This window comes from Hemiscyllium ocellatum, chromosome 37 (assembly GCF_020745735.1).
Source record: "Hemiscyllium ocellatum isolate sHemOce1 chromosome 37, sHemOce1.pat.X.cur, whole genome shotgun sequence".
NCBI classification, from domain to species: Eukaryota; Metazoa; Chordata; class Chondrichthyes; order Orectolobiformes; family Hemiscylliidae; genus Hemiscyllium; species Hemiscyllium ocellatum.
The window spans coordinates 22,058,145-22,080,070 of NC_083437.1; the positions used below are offsets into that span (position 1 = coordinate 22,058,145).

At 44.9% G+C, this 21,926-nt stretch overlaps 1 protein-coding gene across 2 annotated transcripts in view; it reads right to left on the minus strand.

The window, feature by feature from the left end:
- The window catches only part of epha2b (eph receptor A2 b), a 47,149-nt gene that overhangs the window by 12,649 nt on the left and 12,574 nt on the right, over positions 1-21,926 (minus strand). For both annotated transcript variants that reach the window (XM_060852142.1, XM_060852141.1), the window contains exons 4-8: positions 5,930-6,085; positions 5,406-5,735; positions 4,386-4,510; positions 1,973-2,135; positions 476-563 (exon numbers count right to left, since the gene is read on the minus strand). In XM_060852142.1, coding sequence (XP_060708125.1) covers positions 476-563; positions 1,973-2,135; positions 4,386-4,510; positions 5,406-5,735; positions 5,930-6,085 — 862 coding nt within the window. The remainder of the gene's footprint in view (positions 1-475; positions 564-1,972; positions 2,136-4,385; positions 4,511-5,405; positions 5,736-5,929; positions 6,086-21,926) is intronic.

Genomic DNA, 21,926 nt, shown 5'->3' on the forward strand with positions numbered 1-21,926 from the left:
TAGGAAACAAATTCCAAAAGATAAATTATATCCTAGTTCAGGAGTGTACATGCTAATTTTGACCGTTTAATACCAATTAAGTAGCCTTGTTTTATATAGTAGCAAGAAATGAATAGAAGTGCCTCAATTTCACCCACATTCAGCTTCTAACTAGGTTTATACATGAATGCTATCATATTTTTCTGAAAAAATTTCACCACCTTCCCTTTTTTTGTTAAGATGGAGGAAAAGTGACCCCATCCAAACTAATTAAGTGACCGTGCTTTGATCAATCCATTTGTTCTGTCCTACCTCAGACAGACCCTCCCTGATTTTCAAAATAGGAGTACTATTCACACTAATGTAAGTGGACTACACTATGGACTGGCTGCACGTTGTCGGAACAAGTTTCTGACTATCACCCACAAAGTTACAGATTGTATGCAAACACAAGTACTGAAGTAGCTATTTTGATTGCGATAAGTTGAAAACTCACCTCCGCTTAATATAGATAAAAATGCACAGCATCAGTAGCAACACAACTCCTCCAACCACCAAGCCCACTACAAGTGTCAAATTCGAACCTGCAGAGAGAAAGGGAATAATTGTCTCAACTGGGTTCCATCCAATCTGTTACCCTTCACAAGTTCCCATTTCATTGCACATTTCCACCACAAAAATTCCCTCCTTGCCCAACATCATTTATGTTTATTTCAGATGACATTCCAACATACTTTGAAACCCACTGAACCAGAAAGTGAATGTTGGGCTGTACTGCCAGCCCGGAATCAGCAGGAGTGCAAAGTTATGAGTGCAACTTGCCCTCTGTACCCGGACAGCTAGACCGTTTCTTACTTATGTACTCTTAAACCCCTTGTAAGGTAGCTTTGCTACAAACACACAAGCCTTTGGTAAGACCATGCTTGCAGTATGGTCTTCATTTTATCCTCTATCTCACTTTGGAGCATGGGTTCACTACATTGCTTCCTAGGATATAACAGCAGTGCTGTGAGGAGATAAATAGGAGTAAAAAATGAGGTCTGCAGATGCTGGAGATCACAGCTGCAAATGTGTTGCTGGTCAAAGCACAGCAGGTTAGGCAGCATCTCAGGAATAGAGAATTCGACGTTTCGAGCATAAGCCCTTCATCAGGAATAAGAGAGAGAGAGCCAAGCAGGCTGAGATAAAAAGGTAGGGAGGAGGGACTAGGGGGAGGGGCGATGGAGGTGGGATAGGTGGAAGGAGGTCAAGGTGAGGGTGATAGGCCGGAGTGGGGTGGGGTGGGAGATAAATAGGACTCAATATTGTGTGAAGTTTAGAAAGAATGAGGCGTGTTCTAATTGAAACATGAAGTGGCTTGATAAGGTAAGCACTGAGAAATGGTTTAAGCCTACCTGGGACATCTAGAACACAGCAGAGTCTCAGGCTAAGGGGACAATCACTTGGGACTGAGCAGAGAGGCTTCTTCCAAAGGATTGTGAATCTCTCAATTCTTTACCCAAATAAATATCGGAGGAATTCTTTACGTGGAGTGGTGATTCATCATTCACATATTGTAGACCAAGATAGAGAGATTTGGGGTTTCTTGGAGATATGGGGAGTGATGTTGAGATAGAAAGTCAACCATGGAGCCGGCTAGATGGACTGAACAGTCTATTTCCGTGCTCATTTCTTATATGTTCAAGCACAAGCAACTTACAAAGCACTAAATGCAGAATGGATTCAAAGACATCACAGAGCAAGCCAGGGCTGCCCAGGAGCCTTTGATTTGCTGGTGCAATCCTTGGACCAGATTGTAAGGGGCCAAGTGGTTTTAAAAGTCAATCATAAAAACGGGGAAAAAAATCAAATCAAACCAATTGATCAAACTTTGGATCTAAAACAGTGCAGGAATATTGGCAATACAATAATTCTTTCCGGATGGTGGTGGGAACTGATGAATTAGCTTCTAACAGTGTCTACAGAATCTGGGAATCCAATAACAATACATCACCTTTATCTGGAAGAGTCTGGAACTCGTGGGTTTCACTGTAAAACCCAGTGCCACTCGGCATCAGCGCCTGCACACGAAAAACATACACTGTTCCGGGCTGCAAGTTTGTAATCTTCACAAAGTTATTGTCAGACCGCAGCACTGTGTAGCTCTGTTGATCCACCTACAGGGAGACATTGGAAGAAAAGGCAGATAAAGCAGCCGCTCCTATTATGTAGACAAATAAATTGACCTCAGCCTCTTAGGGGTCAGGCTGGGGTGAGGGTGTTGCTCGCAACAGAATATAAAGTGAAAAGAATTAAATCTCTCCTTTCTGTGATTCCTCTTGTTCTGTAAAGCAGTGGTGATTAAGAGGCAGTAATGATCTCTTTAGAACAGTGAATGGACCATAAACACAAGGAGAACACAGTAATGAGATGCCCTGAGAACTATGAAAACCTTTCTCTGCACCAAGTGTTCAGCACAAAGAATACATGCATGCTAAACAAGAGAATTACATCGCCTTTGTAATTCACAAAAAAGGGACTGCGCCCTAAGCCACAAAGCAAAGCAATTTCAATTCACTGTAACATCACATTCACAAGCTTAGGATGTGCAGTGGACAGAAATTTATTTCCCTGATCAATATTTTTCATCCTATTCAAGAGGACGCACTCGCAAGTGGAATCCACGTGGGCTTGTGTTCACTGAAATCGGCCTCCTTCCTGTGTGAACCTAAATTGTGAAGTGCTGGGCTATAACAGTAAAAAGAACAAAAAAAGGGTTGGAATATTGTTGCCTCTATCCACTCCCTTTAGCCCAGAAATACTCAAACCAAATTAACATCCTCTACGACAGCTCTTTTGGATGTCAATTTATTCAGCAAAGATGGAGCATGAAACTCTTCCAAGATGATTTTAGAAAGGAGCTAGGGGTGCTGGTACAATTCACGCAATGTTTGAGTGTCTCTGGTGCAAGATAAAAGAACTGCAACAGGACGCTTCTTACCAAAGTACAAGTTTTAGGGTGAGAATTTTGCCGAACAAATTCACTTCGCCAAAGACATGGAACTTGTGCTGCAGTTTCACTAATTCCTATTGACAACCTGTCAGCTTCCACTTAACACCTCAAGGGAATTGACTGGGTGTTTCTTGCTCATCTCAACGAGGGATTAGTCTGACTATATGTAACAGTATCGGTGTTTCAGGATGTTACACTTATTACACTCTACACAGCCTTACAGCTGCTTTAGTCCAACCCCTCTCTCGCTTGTACATTCTCCTAATTAAATCACAGACTGATCACCTCCGGTTTCAGCAGATCTACTGGGTGTGAAATTCCTCTGGTCAGCTGTATGTTTGGTATGAATGAAAACTGCCACCATGTTAAAACCTGAACCAAGCTAGCAAGAGATCCGCACCTAATCTGCAAGGTTTAGATTTCCCCAATATAATCCCTCCCCACAGGGATTCGAACCCAGAGTTTAGCTGCAGGTTCAACATCAGTTTTAAGTTTACTGGAAGGAGCTACACAGGGTAGTCCCATTCATGCCATTGTCCTGGATGCTCCAGACCAATACAATCCATCAGCTCACCGCCCAGTGCAGTGTCTTTGATCAGGAGGGGAAGCAGCCAACTGTCTCTTTGACTCCTTCACTCTTAAGATAAATTCACCTCACAGCTTGCTTCTGAATTTCACATGTGGCCTTCTGTTATTTACTTAGAAGTAAAGAGTCACACAAAAAAAAGAGCACGTTTGATCATTTCCACACCGCAAACCTGCGCTGGGAATTTGGTGCCATCAAAAGAAGTTTTTAAAACAAAAAACACAACAGTGCTTCCTTGGGGACTCTGTGGAGAGCCTCCACGTGGCGACATAAACACCACTTGATTTCCCATGATGCGGAGTCTGTAGAACACAACCCATGAATCTGTCAATCAAGGTGTTGTGGAGGATAGTGAGTGGGGAACACTGGCTGGATCAAGTCAGCACTGGAGTATCATGTGAAACAGAGTGTCATAACATTTTCCAAAACACCTGGACCACACCCCGAAGCCATATTGAGGATGGCACATTCTCAATGCAACACCACAGCAACAAACAGCAGTGGCTCCTTAAATGGCACGTTGCACTAGGGCCATACTGAAGACAATGTGGTATTGAAGGAAAACTAGTATCAGGATCAATAGCAGGTTCAATTACCCATTTGAAGAGTGTTATCAAATGACAACCACTCCTCAAACATCAGATCAACGCCACACACAGCTAAAAGGAAGTCGTAGCAACTCTGACATATACATGAGAACCAGGGAGGCAGCTGTGAATCAAACCCCAGCCAATGGGCTATTGGACCTTCAACAAGGAGGGAACAGGTTTATGTAGGGAGTCACTGCACCAACTGGAGTGGGCCAAGTACTACAATAAAGACTCTCACCTTTTTGCTGTACATGAGCTCATAGCCAGAAATGCTTCTCATTTGCCGCTTGGGAACGCTCCAGGACAGGGTAAGGCTGGTCTTCTCTTGATCCTCCATAGCGATCGAGGTGATTTTAGGAGGCTCTGTAGGAGTGAGAACAGGCCATGAATACTGTGCAAGCGTCTCAGTTGCCTGTCCTTGAACATACTGTCACTTGAAGAGTGATCCCCTGGTTCAGTTTAAGCAATGGCACCCAGTAGCGGAGAGAAATTTAGGAAAGGTCTTTTGCAATGCCGGACATATCCTTTTTTGAAAAATATTCTGGTGGGATGTCGGTATTGACAAGGCAAGCATTTGCTGCCTTGAACAAAAGCAGCTTGCTAGGCTATTGCAGAGGGCCACATTGTTGTGGGTTTGATGCAATGTGTATGCCAGATGAGAAGAGGATAGATTTCTTCCTCTAAAAAGGACCTTTATGAATCAGAGACATTTACACAATTATAGTGATGGCGACCACACAAAAAAAAAGAGACCAGCATTCAATGCCAAAAACGTTTAGTTGCATTCCACCAGCTATTGACTGGAAGCCATGTCCCCGGAGCATTACCCTGGGCCTTCAGATTACTAATCCAGAGTGGCATTGCCACTCCTCTCACATACTGAGAAAGACCTGACTGGATGTGCAGAGGATTTCTAACAAATAAATAGCTTGCTCCCACTTTGGACAGGCCAGAACAGAAGCGGTTTCCAGAGCTAGCCAGTCCAAACCACAGTTAGAAGCTTGGCACTAACCATGCAAACCCTAGCATTTACAACTAGCCATAGTCTTCGTGGACCATTGTAGGGCTCTCACATAACAGAGACAACTGGTGGTGGATTAATTAGAGGGTCACCACACCTCCAGAGAGATTGAGAAGGACAGTCTTTCAAGGGAATCTCAGCTGGTGCAGAAATTGAACCCACAACATTGACATCATCTGCAGTGGAAACCAGCCAACTGAGCTAAACCATCCCCTAGCCAACGCATCAATCAATTACCAGTCTCGTTGATGAGGGCCACAGTGCTGGCAATACTGCGGGAGGCGCTCTGGTCAGACACCCCGTTCCTTGCTTCGACCCTGAAGGTGTAGTTGGTGTGTGGCTCCAGCTCCATCACACTCACTGTGGTCTGCACAAATGGAGACCGGTGGGTAAAGTGAACAGCAGACTCGCAGGGTTTGCAGCTTCCAGTGTCCCAGGCACAACGTTCACATACCACAGTGTAAGTGACATCACTGCGGCCCCCAGTGTCACTGGGCGGCATCCATTTCAACACAACCATGGAACCCATGGCCGTAGCTGTCAGAGCCCCTGGTGCAGACGGTGGTTCTGAGGATTTAACCATAAAAGAGATAAACAATAAAAATCAGCTTGCTGCTGAGGAGAGATAATAGCCATCATTGCCCATGCTAATAATCCTTGGAGTGGACTTTGGGCCCAGGTAGCACCAAAGACTAATGATACAGGATTCATACTGTGCACAGTGTAATGCCTTCTGATGTTGAATAGGAGATTGTACTTACGAGAACATGCAGAGATGGCTGGGTCACTGGGTGCTCGATAGAAACCGCCCTTGCAGGGGCACGATGTGGAACCAGTTTCGGAGGGCTGGGTGTTGGCAGGACATTCCAAACAGGGATCGTTGGTGGCCTCCGATTTGAAGAAGCCCTCCTTACACTCTGAAAGGCAAATCCCAGATTGAGTACTGAATCAGTGGGATCAGGAACAGCGCATCAAGTTCCCATATGGTCATGGTTCAAGTCACAGATTGGCAGCCATATCAGTACTACACAGCTTTTCACTCAAACCCTTCCCTGGAAGCTCCCATGATGGCCTTTTCTTTACACTTCAATATAGGCAGCCAAGAATTGGTGGGACCATTGTAATGAAGTCTGGTGTTGTTTAATTTCAGCAAATCCAAGGAAGGTGCTTTTTATATTCTGGGGTCCTCACTACATCATGCAGCATGACAACCACTCCTACTGAAATGGTATTGAAGGATTATCTAAAGAAGAGACCTCTTTATTGAAGAGAAGGTGGGGGTGAGGAGCAAAGTCAGTCATTTTTGCACATGGTCAGCATGGACAAAAATGGACGAATGACCTCCACAGTGAGCTAACTTTTCTACAGGGCAATAAACATGGGTTTTCACATCGGATTTACACATTGCCAGGAAAATCCAACAAGTGAACTGTGCAGAAATTCAGAAATCTGCCATTCTAACATCCATCTCTCAGCCACACTAACCAGACAGACAGTTACAGGCAGTGCACCCTGGCAAAGTGCACAAAATAGGCAGTTACTTCTCAATGGAAAGTTCTTTTCACTTAAATGCTCATGAGCAGCTAGGGAGGATTTTCATTTACTTGTGTAAACAGCAGGTCAGAACTGCCAAGCCTGTCACTCTAATGAAGGGTGTCAGCAGGTATCTATTATACTGCCCTGAAGCCCAGTCCAGAGGTGGCTCCCCTCACTTTGGGGGAATTCCTGGCATTTTCCTGCATTCCAACTCGACAAGCAGTCGACAGCTGAGGGGACAACTGCTCAGAGAAAACAGCTACCTCCTGTCGGTCGCACAGAATGGGTTCAGACCTCGAGCCTAAGTTTAACGAGAGGCAAAATAACAGTTCCTCTGTGTACACAGCTCAGCACAGCTGACCTCATGGGCAAGTGTGTGTGCGCGCACACCAAGCATTTCCATTCACTTGGAGAACATTTCCAAAACAGACAAAAGGCTGAAGAATTCGAGGGGGCAGGGAAGGAAACTGGTTCTTCACACGATCCCAGATGCACTCACTCCAAATGGTTTGCTCCCTCCATCTCTCCAGCAACCAAGTGACTTATCAATTAGTGTTCAGAGCACAGTTAACAGAAAACATAGCCCACTTTCGCAGTCATGCATCTGTCTGCTTTAGGGATGCGTGATATAACTCTCCGATGTCCCACTGAGTGATCATCGGGAAATTACCATTTACAATTTGAGGACTCATGTAACTACCTCTGTCTGAAAACAGAAGTGTTAATACAAAACAGAAGCTTATCATCATTGCAAATGTTCAGACCCTAACAGCGTACATCGCAAAACACCCTCCACCCCACGCAATTTGGTGGTAGACCTGAATCAAAGTAACAAAGTGAATGGGTGAAGGTAAGAACTTAAATTTATAAACTTTTCCCTAACTTTGGGCATACTAAAGCATTTCTTATCTCCCCAAACCATCCACCAATTAAGTGCATTTGAAGTGGCATCAGGCAGGAAGCAGAACAGCTGATGTTTGCACAACAGGATCCCACAAACACCAGTAAGATATGGCCAGAACGTTGGCCTCGTCAGGATGGCAAGAGCGATGCAAACCAAGGAGCTCTCCCTTGCCCTTTCAAAGTGGTTTTGTGCAATCTTTGATCTCCACTCAAGCTGAAGATCATCTCATTCAAAAGACAGAACCTCCAGAATTGCAATGCTTGGCTCAGTCACACATTGAAGAATCTGTCCAGATTCTGCATTCCAGTTCCTGGGTCAGGGCCTTAACCTATAACCTTCCAACTCAGAGGTTACCACTGAACCAAGGCTCCCACTTTGATAATAGAATGAAGCACAGCTCTTTGTAAAGCCCGTTACTTGAAACGGCTGGCCTCCAAACCATAAGCACATCCCATTATCCATACACACCTGTATTTCCCAGACAAGTAGCTTTCAGTAACTGTGGTAACAAATGCAGCAAGAATAGCCCCCCTCTCAAACTGTGCCCACTGTCTTTGGGTTGGCCAGTTCATTAATCAGAGTCAAAAGGAAATCCAAGTCCTTTTGACAGCAACTCTCTCATTATTTATATTCCAACAGACAGCCACTGACAAGAGTCATGTCAACACAGATATTCTGCTTAATAATGATGTCAAACAGCTGCCCAAATAGCAAAAGACCTCACATGACACAGCTGTCTTACCATGGAGACCCAGAGACAGGGATAGTAAGGCTGCTTTGTTGGACCCAGCAGCTCATGAGAGCTGGGGTTGAAGTTAATAGGAATCTTTATCTGGGCAAGCCAGATGGTAATTCACACTCAGGTGTGGTGCTGACATGCTGAGCTTAGTCAGCATGCCATTCCCTCTGCTTGCTGTTAACACAAAACAAAGTCAGGTTCCTGACAGTCTCTGTCTTAATAATGGTTGCTGTCATTAGAGTATGCAGATCCTGTATCAATGTAATTCCCATTGCCTGGTACAGCCCAAGCACATGTTCTTTCATGAACAGAAAGATTTCAATCACATTAGGTGCATGATAGCACCAATGGCCTACAAAATAAGCTTTAACATTTATCACATAACATAAGCGTGATCTCAAGAGCTGGATCAGTCTCCCAAACTGATGAGATCTTGAGCATGTGATGTGGGATATCGTCTGTGCTCCAGCGCTAGCAGAGCTCATACGTGGAGAATGACCACGGATATATTCCAGTTGCTATGGAGCTGTAACTCATTAGTGCCCCAAGCAAAATTAAAGAAACAAAATGGAGGAGTGTGAAGAGGGGATGACAGGGTTGCAAGGGTAGAGTCCCTGTCACAGGAGCATTTGATGGGGACAGTGTCGAGTGAGCTTTATTTTCAGTTTAGGTGTGCAGGGCTGTATCTACTAGGTCAATGCCCTCCCTATTACCACCCAAATTTGTTGGAGTTCAGATACTATGGTGGTCTCCTTTGTCAATTAGGATACATAGAAAGGATGGGGAGGGCACAGAAGATTTGCAAATTTTAACAGATGTCAGGCAAGAATCAATAGGTCGCCTCTTTCATTTGAAAAGGATGAGCAAATCAAGGCCTGTAAAATTAGGAAATTTTGGGGGGGGGGGGGGACTACAACCAGAGGCCATCAGCAAGAAGCCCAATGGGATATGCTGAAGAAAGCTCTTCATCCAGAGAGTGGTGAGAACGTGGAACTTGCTCCCATTGGAATGAGTTGTAAAGATATATTTCAGAAGCTAGAAAAGCATTTGAGGGAGAAGGGACTAGATGGCTACAATGATGATTTAGATGAGGAAACATAGAAGGATACTCCAGTGGATCAGAGAAAACCCAACATGAACTGGTTGGGCTGAATGGCCTGCTTCTATAGCACATATCTGATGGATCGTGCTGAACAGGAGACTGTAGTAACTGTGCTTTCTGGTATTGGCAGAGTAGATTGCTGCCTAACCAGCAGGATATACACATGTCAACAGTTCAAAAGGACTCAGATTTCCCAAGGAGGGCAGAGATTGTCTTTCTAATCTCTTGCGGAGAGGAAGAATCTAAAAATATCTCCGCTTGTTTATTCTAGCCGAGATTCCAGCTTGAAGCAGATATTTGACTGAACTTGGTACGATAGCAGCTTCACATTGTTGCTGAACTTGCCTGCTTAAAGGCATCTTCTCAATACGAAGATCTCCGAAGTGGAATTAAACTGAAAATAATTGTGTTTACACCACATAGGAGGCACACTAGGTCAAACATTCCTTGGAGCTTCCGATCAGGACCTGGACACGACCATGGTGTTTTGTCAGAGATCCTCTTAGCCCCAGGCCATCCCTTATAACGCCATGAAGGGCAGAGGATGATGGTCTTTACACCTGTACCATCACCTTGCATTCAGGATGGATACCCTCACTGAGGAGAGGACTTTATTGTCAGATGTGAAGGGCAATTTGGAGACCCCAAAGGTGGTTGCCTGGACTGTGTAAAGCTGAGCAACAGGGGGAGGCAATCTCTTAATGCTATCAGCAAAATGAGACAAAAAAAAAGGATAGTGAGGGTGGGGTGTAAGTCATAACCCAGTCTGGCCTACATGTGACTCCAGATCCAGAGGGAGAGCTGCTCGACCTTTAACCGCCCTCACAAAGGGTCTTTAGGGCCAATCACGTCAAGGGCAATGAGGAATGGACAACAAATGCCAGAGGTGTCCACAGCCCACATAAGATTTGAAAAATGAGAATACAGCCCATTTACAGAATGGAAATATTTATAGAAGCCTTCAACATTCCACTGGCCTGGGCTGCATTTCTCTCACACAGGAACCATCTGAAACCAGAGCTCAACCTCAAAGTAATTGATACATCCAACAGTAATATACAAAGTGGGATAAACTCTTTGAATACCCCTCTTCTGGCAGGGTGCCAGTTACTAGCGGGCATGATGCTAACATCACAAAAGCAAACTGTCTTTGAGATGGATGGCATGTGGGGTGGGAAGAGAGGTTTCAGTTCAAACAGGAAGCAGAGGCTGGCAGCAGTCCACTGAAATCCGAGACTCTGGCTGGAGGGCAAACCGACCGATGGGAAAGGGAATGACGCCTGTGACAATGACAATGACAATTCCTGATGAAGGGCTTATGCCCGAAACGTCGAATTTCCTATTCCTTGGATGCTGCCTAACCTGCTGTGCTTTAACCAGCAACACATTTTCAACAATGACAATAAGTCAACTTGAGGTGGAGCTGGAAGAAACTGCAACCTATCCAAGGTGAGTGCCCTCAGAGTGCAGCTGGAAGCTGAACCCCTTTCTCAAAACAGAGGAAGGATTGGGACAGGGGTGGGGTGGAGATGTTTGTTTAGGAGGAGGGGAGACAACATTGACACAGTGTGGGGAAGATGAGAAGCCAAGGTCAGAAACTTTTACCTCAGATCCACATGGAATCACGTGTCGGATAATGAGATTAACTATAATCAAACATCACAGACAGACCAAACCGAACAGGGAAAAGGACCGTGATTGGAGGCAAGAGGGCCATTTTTCATGGCTTTGGATAGGTTTGCTCAGTGGTGAGAAGGGCTAGTCATGGCTTTTTTTTTGCCCAAGCATTAAAAAGGTGGTGAGCTCTTCGCTCTGGTATTTCCTGGGTGAGGCAATCCTACATTATAATTTTAAAACATCAAACAACAGGTCTGTAAATCAGTAACAAAGCAAACACTGGCCAGCTGGTTTCTGTTTTGCGAAAAAATGCAGTAGGAGTGTCCCTGCCAACATACCAGAGTACAACACAATGACCTTCAGCATACAAAGGGCTACCCTGAATGGAAAGATGCCTAATCTCAACGTGATGGAGCAGTTCAGAACCTGCAGACCCTAACATTATCTACTCTGCTAGTACTCAACCTGGAAAGACAAAAAAAAGTGTTCTCACAGACAATGGGTTTGAGTTGCACACAGGGTTATGTGTCACCTCAGTGTGTATTACCCAGCCCCAATGGTCCTGCAGGTGGTGGTACCTCTGGCCTTGGGGGTGTAGGCGTACTACTGAGGGGAACAGAATTCCAGGTTGCTGACCCAGTGACAGTGAACAATAACAAATTGCTGGAAAAGCTCAGCAGGTCTGACAGCACCTGTGGAAGTGTTACTGGACCTGAAATATTAACTGATTCCTCTCCACAGATGCTGCCAGCCCAGCTGAACTTTTCCATCGATTTTTGTTTTCGATATAAAGCATCTGCAGATCTTTTGGTTTTCAGATTTAGTGACAGTGAAGAATTGAGGGGTGGAAACTAACAGGTGCTACCCAAAAAAAGGAGCCTTGGCAAGTTACTGCAATGCAAGCTGTGAATTATCTACATTGCTGTTTCAATGAAGGGAGTAAATGGGGCTACTGGGGGATTTATTTATTGCAGAGCTCCCCATTTCTAACCTGTTCTTGTAAAGCCCATGGCTACTTGGCTGGTCCTGATCAGTTTCTAGTCAACGGTATCCACCCAGGATGCTGATAGTTGGAGATGCCAATGGTAATGCCAAAAGGACAACAGGAGTCAATGGAGAGAACATTGAATGGATGGATGGATTCTTAACGTTGGATACCCTCATTTAAATCGGAGCTAGATTCACATTTGACTTAAAATTAGACTAGTTTTTTTTTAAAAACACTATTTCCACAGGAAGGTGTGGATACCAGGTGAACAACAGTCAGACAAAGGGTTGAATTTCTGAATAGGTTTGAGCCAAGGTGGTGGTGGTGTCAGGGGGTAAATTCCAATTCTGAAGCTTCAGTTGCCAATGATGCTGTGACAGACTGGGGAAGGTGGGGCAGTAATCCCAGGTTTAAAAAAAAAGAAATTGCGGAGGTAGATTAAAATGGAGGTTACAGGAAATGGCTGATAAGGATAAGCAGATCAAAAGACTTCAACTCATTTATATTAATTCCTCAGTAAAACACATTCACAGGAGGATGCCAGGCTAGGAAGTCATTTCCCAAACCAGTGCTGTTTGTTTGGTTAAGGAAGTACACATACACCAGCCTCCCACCCTTCGGAAATTTTTGTAATGAATGAACATGCAAGGGAATGCCGAAGTGAGAGAGGGTGGATTTTTCAATGGGATCTGGCCTGACAAGGCAAAGGTGACAGTTCAAAGGCTGCTGAGGTCATGTGTGCATTTAATTGTTAAGTTAAGTTGCGAAGGTGTCTTATACCAGACAAACAACAGTGATATCCCCAAGAGAGAAGGTCTGGGTGACAACACCTGGATCTCATTGCAAATGCATTACAACTGAATGGGGCTCATCTGGGGAGAGAAAAAGCAGCTCAACAGAGAAAGGTCACAGCTCTTAACCTTTCTGTGAGTGAGTGGAGTTGAAAGGAAATTGAAAGCCCAGGGTTTTATCACATAGGGTGCACAGGGCTTTAGTAAAGGATAACGACTTGTCATTAGGAGCAAACTGTCAGCACCAGGCTGGCTACACTTCCGTTCTGTGTGATCCTCCAATTAACTAGCAACACAAACACAACAGTCCCTCAGGGACAATAAACTGCAGCAATCAGACCGGAGCATTTACAGAGAGGGATATGACCTGGAAAACGAGGGCAGAGATCGGTTAGATTGGACTGGTAGCTGTGATCTGAATTGAAGGTGGTGCCCAGCTCTGAAAATAAAACAATTCAGCGAGCACTCTGGCAACATCACAAGGGACAATTCAGGTACAAATCAGCAGTAGCATTGCAGAGATAGTGGCAAAGGCACTCCGCTCAGCCAAAGCTGCCAACTCGCATAGAATGTGAACAAACTACAGCCCGACATAACCATACACTGCATCCTCCCCAGTCCCAATGTCACCAAGCTCCACTGGGAAACAGTCACAGGTTCAATCAAATCAGTCACTGGTCAGGAGCTGCTGCTCTGTTTTGAAGGGACAGCCAACACAAAGCCTTACCAATCTGTTGAAGCATCGGTGGTGGGGGCGATTCCTTCCTCCAACCCCAGTCAGATCTCCATTGAGGGTGACAATTTGGATGGGCAGTGTTTCTGGAAGTTTCATCACCCGACTTCCGAACTTCTAACCACCCTGAACCCTAGTTCCAGCTATAGGTCGTTTAACATCTCCATTCACATGTGAAGATGGCAAAGTGAATGCCGACTCCTGGTTACCAGTTGGGGTCATTGCTGACTTCATTCAACCATTTTGTCCCCATTGATAGGAGGGGAAAAATTTTTGAAATGACTTAAAAAATTTGTGACTGATTTTAGCGGTGACCTAGAACTATTCATTGCCACGAAGCCAATCCTTTCCACAGACACATTTTCCAATATATTGGGCTCCGATGTCTGATCAGAGCAGACACTTCCTTTGCCTAAACTGGACAATGGCTAATTTGCAATGGACCAGCTCTGAGCTGAGACCAACAACAATACAGCAAGGGGATAGACTGGATACTGACTGGCTCAGGAAAACATGATACGTATGTACTGATACACTGGCTAAGGGAAAGAGAATGGGCCTTGAAACGAACCGGTCATGATTCTACTCCCTCCCCCCTCCCACTCTCAGCACCATTGGCTGGCAGTCAGCAATAGCCCATCCATGGCAACAACCTAGATGCAGTGAAGAGGTAAAATGCCCCTGGATGAAAACAGAGGAGGCAGCTGATAAGGAGACAACAGAAACAAATACAAATCAGGATGGAAATCAGTGAGAAGTTAAAGAAAACCAAGAGGAACAATATCGCCAAAGTGATGGGCTAAGGGAACCTCTGAGATGGCCATGAACCTGAATGGATCTGTTTAAAAGAAAAATCCCATTCTCAGGAACTATTAGATTAGGTTACTTACACAGTGTGGAAACAGGCCCTTCGGCCCAACAAGTCCACACTGACCTGCCGAAGCGACAACCCACCCATACCCCTACATATACCCCTTACCTAACACTACGGGCAATTTAGCATGGCCAATTCACCTGACCCGCTCATCTTTGGACTGTGGGAGGAAACCGGAGCACCCGGAGGAAACCCACGCAGACACGGGGAGAATTGATTAGGGTTTTGAGAACAGAATAAAAAAGGAGCCAAGGGACAAAAACCTCAACAGAAATTACACAAAGTAGCACCATCTGTTCCAAGGATGGAAAGGCATCTAGCCAACTGTACGACTGTCCTCGTGTTAAAGATTGTGGGCGGCATGGTGGCACAGTGGTTAGCACTGCTGTCTCACAGCGCCCGAGACCTGGGTTCAATTCCCGACTCAGGCGACTGACTGTGTGGAGTTTGCACGTTCTCCGTGTCTGCGTGGGTTTCCTCCGGGTGCTCCGGTTTCCTCCCACAGTCCAAAGATGTGGGAGTCAGGCGAATTGGCCATGCTAAGTTGCCCGTAGTGTTAGGTAAGGGGTAAATGTAGGGGTATGGGTGGGTTGCGCTTCAGCGGGTCGGTGTGGACTTGTTGGGCCGAAGGGCCTGTTTCCACACTGAGTAACCTAATCTAAAAAACGGACAAGTCAAAGATCTGACTTTTATTTTATTTTAAGTGGTGCGCTGACTTGTCAGGAAGTTTATCAGTATCTGCAAGATTGTCAGAAAACGAGAGGGGAAAAGCAAGGGAAAAACCAACGCTGGCATCAACCCAAGGAGACTCATCCATCTGCTGGAGAATGACAAGTCAGTGCCTTCCTGACGCTGCCCAGATCTGCAGTAGTGAGGGGAAGTTTGGAGTTATTGCTGGTCACTGAGCATCTCCTGCGGAACCAGTGACTCAAATCTATGAATAGAATGAGGTCACCCAGTGTGAATCGCCTTGAAATCCAATAGGTCTTTTCTGTTCCCAACCCCACCCCCCCCCCCCCCCCCCCCCCCCCCCCCGCAAACCTTCCGTGTACGTATTCATGCTGTTAATACAATAACTATCCTTCGCCCATCTCATAACCTGGTTCTGAGATTCTCCGTACTGTTCACAACCTAGAACGTAGATCTGCGGATCAGGTGATGTTGCAAAACTGGGATTCGATTGGCTCATGTCCGTCGGAAATTGTGACTCATACCTTAACTGGACAAGGTCAGACCCTGCTCCAGCTGACAAAGCAATTGACTGGACAGCCTGGGGAAAATGGCCCACATTGTATTGGAGTCCACACATTGGGGAAGGTGGTGCAGGAGAAAACAAGCTGAGGCATATCCAGCTCCAAATTCTAGCTAAGGAAGTGAGCAAATGCTTCAAGAATGTCAGCAAGAATTCAGACTCTAATGTTACAGTAACTTCAAACTATGTTCAAGTGAAACACGCTGGGACTATACAAGGCAGGACTGGACCTGTTCAAATACCTGCCATTATGGAAAGCCTTTATTTTGTACTTACTAACCAGGGTGCATCTACAATGTCTACAGATTAACCGATTAAATACCTTTCCCATTCTCCTCTCTCAAATTTCTAAGCAAATTATTTCCCCTTTCTCTTCCCAACATATCCAACCTCCTCTTAAGAGCTACCTGCTGCACACAAGCCTCACTGCACTGGTCTCCCTTCCCTCCCAACCATCTTGCCCAAATGCCAATCTTGCGCGATAGAAGCAATAGAAGTCAGCAGGATATTTGCTGGGATGAACATTGAAGCCAACTCCCATTCAATTATACGATCATCCGGTGTACCAATTCTGATAGCAAGTGGGATCAATAATAGTGGGCATTTGAGTTAGCTTTAAACCCAGTTGGATTGTACCAGCCCCATTCACAACCAACGCCAATTTAGAATTGACCAGATAGCCGTGGGACTTTCCTGTATAAACGACTTCCATTGCCTTAACTAGTCAAACCACTGACTATTGCTATGCAATTAGTCACCGTATAATCAGTTGTATTCCGCCACCTTGCTCTGTAATCCACATCAGCACATCAACCCAAACCCACTGAATGACAATTTTCACCACATGTCCGTCAATTAGAGTAATTAAATGTCCACTCAAGGCTGGGAAGGCAAGACATTTTTGGAGAATGAAATGTATTAAAACAGTTTTTTTTTTGCTTGTGCATGATCTCAAACTTCAGGGCAGAACTAAACTGCACTGAACTAAAGTAAGGGTTTAAAATAGGATTTGATGAGGATGAACATACTTTGGACAAGGTAACATATTTCCACCAAGAATGAGACCCCAGGTCAGTAGTGTATGAAACTGGCTCAGCAACATCTTAAAGACTGTGGGATTTGCCTCAGCTATATATTTTAAGCAACTTTCATGAGTACTAGCAAGTAAGGGAAGGGGGGTGGGTGGCAAACACACACTTCTAGGAAAGGTCTGTCATCGCCAGACAAAACACTGGCTGACTTTCCCTTTCAATTGTACATAATTATGTTGTATTTGTCCCACAGAGGTTTTGCATTTAAAGTCAAGCAGTAACAGTGTACTAGAATAAGACACTGAGAACAAGGTTAGGGAACCAGTGCGTTCTAATTCAGCCCAGATAGGGATGAAGTAGTCTTCCTGTCTCCTACAGTCTGACAGAGCCACTGCATTTAAACACAATCTTTTGCCTTTAGGACAAAGCGCAGCTGCATAAAGGACTTCTCCTGCTGTGATGGACACAGGACTGATGTGAATCAGCAGCTTAAGTACATATTTATGGCTTAATATTGCCCTGGAGTCACTCCACAATAAAACTGAATACTGGTAACAGGGATGGGGGGAGGAAATTAAAAACACAATAATTACAACTGAGCTCATAATGGCACCCATAAATTAGCACGTTTGAAACCTAAATGCATTCCCATTTACAACAGGATATGGTGATGACGGTGACAAGACTTAAACGAATTCAGATTAAATGTTAAAATACGTCACTGTGCTCTTGTAACTAAGGTCTGCTGAACAGATATGGCTGGACACAAATGCAGTTTTATTGAAATCCTTGTACAGTGTTCCTGCTCAAATTTCAGTCAGTATTATGACGCATACATATGCACACTATTTTCTTCCTTCCCCAAAGTTATTGGCAGTGACTGGAGCACAGGTTCATCAGTCATAGGCATCCTGCTACCGTCCTTTGTAAGGATCAGCCTTGAGGTAGTGTGACAACTCAATTCCTTTCTTCCCAACAACCCTGGCCTATTGGCGACAGAAGTTAATTAGAAAGCTCCCCTCTCAACGAGTTAACAGTGGACGGTAAGTGGGTGAGGTGGCAGACTTTCTAATAGCTGAATGCAACTGAGATTGGGGTCACAACGTGGATCAGGCCAGGCAGGAATGGCTGGTGTCCGGTCTGGAAAAGGCATTCACTTTCCTAGAGTTAGCTAGAGTTTTGGGAGGACAGATGGAAGGGTTAAAGCAGAGGGTGACCCCTTCAGGGAATCAAACCTGCAGCAGACAGACAGACAGAGTGACTTGGTTAGCCGGAACCAAGCTTTTGAAGAAAAGCAACGTAAAGAGGGTAGATTAGACAGTTAACAAGAAACATATCAGTAAAGGAGGGGCTCTAAACCAGCGTGTCCCAAACACTTCCCCCACAGTGAGCCCCCTTTTGAAGACAGTGACTCCTTGGGGAGCTACGGGAGACCTGACCCATTATTGCAAAAGGAAAGGGAAACGAGGGACTGGCTATTGCTGCTTTGGAGTTCATGACCCCAAACGTCAGCACTCAATCCCACTTGGGGAAAGCCTTCTCTAATAGTCAAGTCAGAACGAAAAATTCTTCAGATACTTAAACAGGCCCTTTGCACTGGAACACTGGGAAAGGAGAGGCTGGTGCATTTATCATCATTAACCCTAGGACATTGAGTCTCTAAGTCAGGAAAGATTCTAACATACAACTCATTGAGATGCTGGCTGGTCAGACTCAGGTCCCCCAACAAAAACAGCACAGGCATTTATCAGTGAAGCATCTTTCAATAAAAGATGGTGAAAGAAGCTCTTCCAGTAAGTTGAAAGCCTGTGTGCCTTCAGCTTATTGCATGATAGAACAGGGTCATGCTCGAGTACAGAAACATGCTGTTGTGAGAGTCAAGCAGCCACCCACCACACTCAATGAAATCTCCATACTTGTGCCAGAGTTAAGGAAGGAACTGACTGACCATTCAGCTTCAAAAGATAACAGCGACTCACACAAAGAAAACGTAGGTGGGTCAGAAAAAGATTAGAGGCTTGTCCGGTTACAGGCCAGCTGCAAGTGGGGAAGTAGAAGGCAGTGAGCGAGCTACACTCTGACGTGTAGAGATAAGATCCGATCTTGTCTAAGCGCAACATGGCGACAAAACCAACAACCGAGAGAACGAAAGAGTGCTCACGAGGGAAGTAGAGCAACAAGATCACTTTGGCAGTGACCCGGGAGCGGCTGTTTGTTTGTACGAATGCTTCCGTCAAAAGGAAAACACCAAAATGACCACATCCCTTCTGGGAACAAAATGGAATCTAAAAGCATGTCCAAAGCTAGGGCTGGGCTTGGAATCACACGTCAGGGAGAAGTCCCTACGTTGAGCCAATAATGATGCATTTTTAAATTAAGAACACAAACTGTCCCATAGCCAGTCCAGAGAGAGATGAAGTCAGCAGCAATTTCAGGTTTTCAGTTGCCTGGGGCTGGCTGTGATGGATAGAATCCAGCCAAAGTCATCAATGTGGTTTACCATCATGGGCGATTCAACTAAAACCAGTGCATCCACCCAACCCACAAACAGCAGACAGGTCACATGACTATTCTGGCTAACTGGAACTACCCTGGTTAACTGTAACCATCCGGCCTTGGTCAATCGGATGGTTCCCCACTGTTTCAGACTCATTCCCTCCACGTCATTCTTGAGGTTGGCCATCCAGTCGCAACCCAACTGTAAACATGTGTAAATCTACCCACAAAAACAAAATGAGAGAGAGAGAAGCCAAAGGATTTTTGGTTTAAAATTGCTGAACAAAGTGGTGTCGTTACATCTGGCAGTAGATGACACCAGCATCTTTCATCCACACACTTCAGAATTGTGAAATATGATGGGGACAAAATTTAACAAAACAAAAATGCAAACTTCGTACCAGCCACAACATAACTGCCACAAAACATCAAGACACAGCAAGACTCAACGTCTCAGCTGCTTTTAAAGAGAAAAAAAAGCATATAATTAAGGGAATCAGATGACAGGAGGAGATGAATGGTACAGCATAGCACCAAGGTTGTAGGAGAGTGCAGAATGATTAAACAAACAACATTGGCGTCAGCTAATCTCCACTCCTAGGCACCCATGTGGGTTTAGAAAGGTGCAGTACTCTCTCCCAAATTCAATACTGGCAAAACTAAAGTCAGAGGCTTCAAACACCTCACTGGGACTGATATTACATTAAAAGAAAAACCACAATTTGGGGGAATGTGATAGGGATAGCAAAAACACATACCTGACAGGGGAAAAAAAATCACAAAATCTAAATGAGCAGGAAGGTTGAATGCCAACATCACCACAAGCCTGGCTTTTGAGTTGGACACCTATAGATTTCTAAGCTATTGCCTACATATGGTCCATTAGCAGAGAACTCAATTCTTTTTGTCTTTTGTGATGTGTAGATATGAACGATGGAAGTTACCAAAGATTTTTGCTCACTGACCATCTTGTAAAATAAGACGCAAAACACATTCATAAGAGTTTACTTGGTGTACCTTAAAATATCAGGATATTCATTTAAAGAAACAATTACATGATTCAATTAAATGGCGTTTTGGGAAAGAGGATATTGATGTATCCAAATCTCCAGGAGACACCAAACCAGGAAGACTGGTGCAACTGGTTTGGTCTTAATCTGCACTGTTTAATTCACCGTGTGAGGACACCCTGTTGACACCAAGTCAGATAAGATGACCAGAGGCAAATTCAGTCAGTCCAGATCTCAGAACATCTTTCATCTCATCTCTACCCTGAAGTTCTCTGCAAAGCAAATGACCAACGAATGGAAAGAGAATAGGAGATTCAGACCGTTCAGATCAGAGCTAATTGCCCTTCACACCTCCAAACTACTACCAAGTTGTTCCATATTCCATCTCATAAATGCCTTATCATCTCAAGAGCTACCAGTGTCCCCAGTCATTTGGAGACAGAAATGGAGTCGGCATCAACTGCATTGTAGATGAAGAAATGCTTTCCAATTTCACCCCATCCCACCAATGTCCTTATTCTGCCTCCTTCCACCAGCTGAAATTGTTTCTCAGGATCTACCCTATCAAATGATCAGATTTTAAACAGTTTGCTCAGATTACCCCTACAACCCCCTACACAGAGGCCAAATCATTTTCACCCCCAGGCCGTGCTGAACTCGCACATTTCACTGGATTAAAAAAAAAGGAGGGAGGAAGCAAAAAAAGATAAATCCCAGAGGCAGGATTCCTGCTCATGAAGACTATGCAGCAGACTGAAAAGCCCCAGTGGCCACCAGCTGGATGTCTAACTGTGCTGAGGTCAAGCTCTCGGACTCCCACTGGAAGGAGGGACCATTTAGCTGGGCTGCTGGAAGGGTGGCTGGTGTACCTATACCCCGGCAAGTGCACCCAACACCATCTGGGAACAACCAGGACTTGGTGGGAAAGAAAAGAGAAAAGGAACGGACAGCAATTCGCACCAAAGCCTTCCAGAGAAGAGCACCCTAACCATTTAAAAGATGAATATCTAAAAACAATATCGATCAAAGAGGAGCTCAGTGCCATTGCTGCAGTCAGCTTAATCCATGTTTTCTCATTCCTTCAATGCTTTAATGACTAGGTTATATCATAGCTGGAGTCAGGTGCTTCTTTTTTTTTATTAAAGGCAAGGTGCTGTTTCTCAGGCAGTCCCTGTGGCTTTACTCTGCTGCCTTTCAAACAGTCTGTGGTTTTGCATGACTTCATTCCAGGGTAGGACTGCTGAAAAGCACTGATCCTGTGGTACACAATCTCCCTCTTTCTCCCGCCCCCACCAGAGCACAGGAAACTGGAGCTGGGACATGAGGCATGGCTTCCAGGCCAATAGAAGTGCTGAGATGTGACTGACCAGCACATTGTCTCCACGCAGCATTGTCAGCTAGTTTCAAATCAATACTCCCACCCCCAACGCTCAATGTCAAGAGTGTTGTGTAGGTCTTGATACATACTGTCATTTTAGGAGCTGTGCCTACTGCAAAACAATCCCAAGAACACAATAGGAGTTGAAAGTATTTAGAAACACAGGAAAGGTTTAAGGGATGTGGGCCAGGAGCAGGCAGGTGGGGCTGGTTTAGTTTGGGATTATGGTTGGCATGGACTGGTTGGACCAAAGGATGTGTTTCTGCATGAGTGACTAAGCTATTTGAATCTCTTCCGTCCTCTAAAT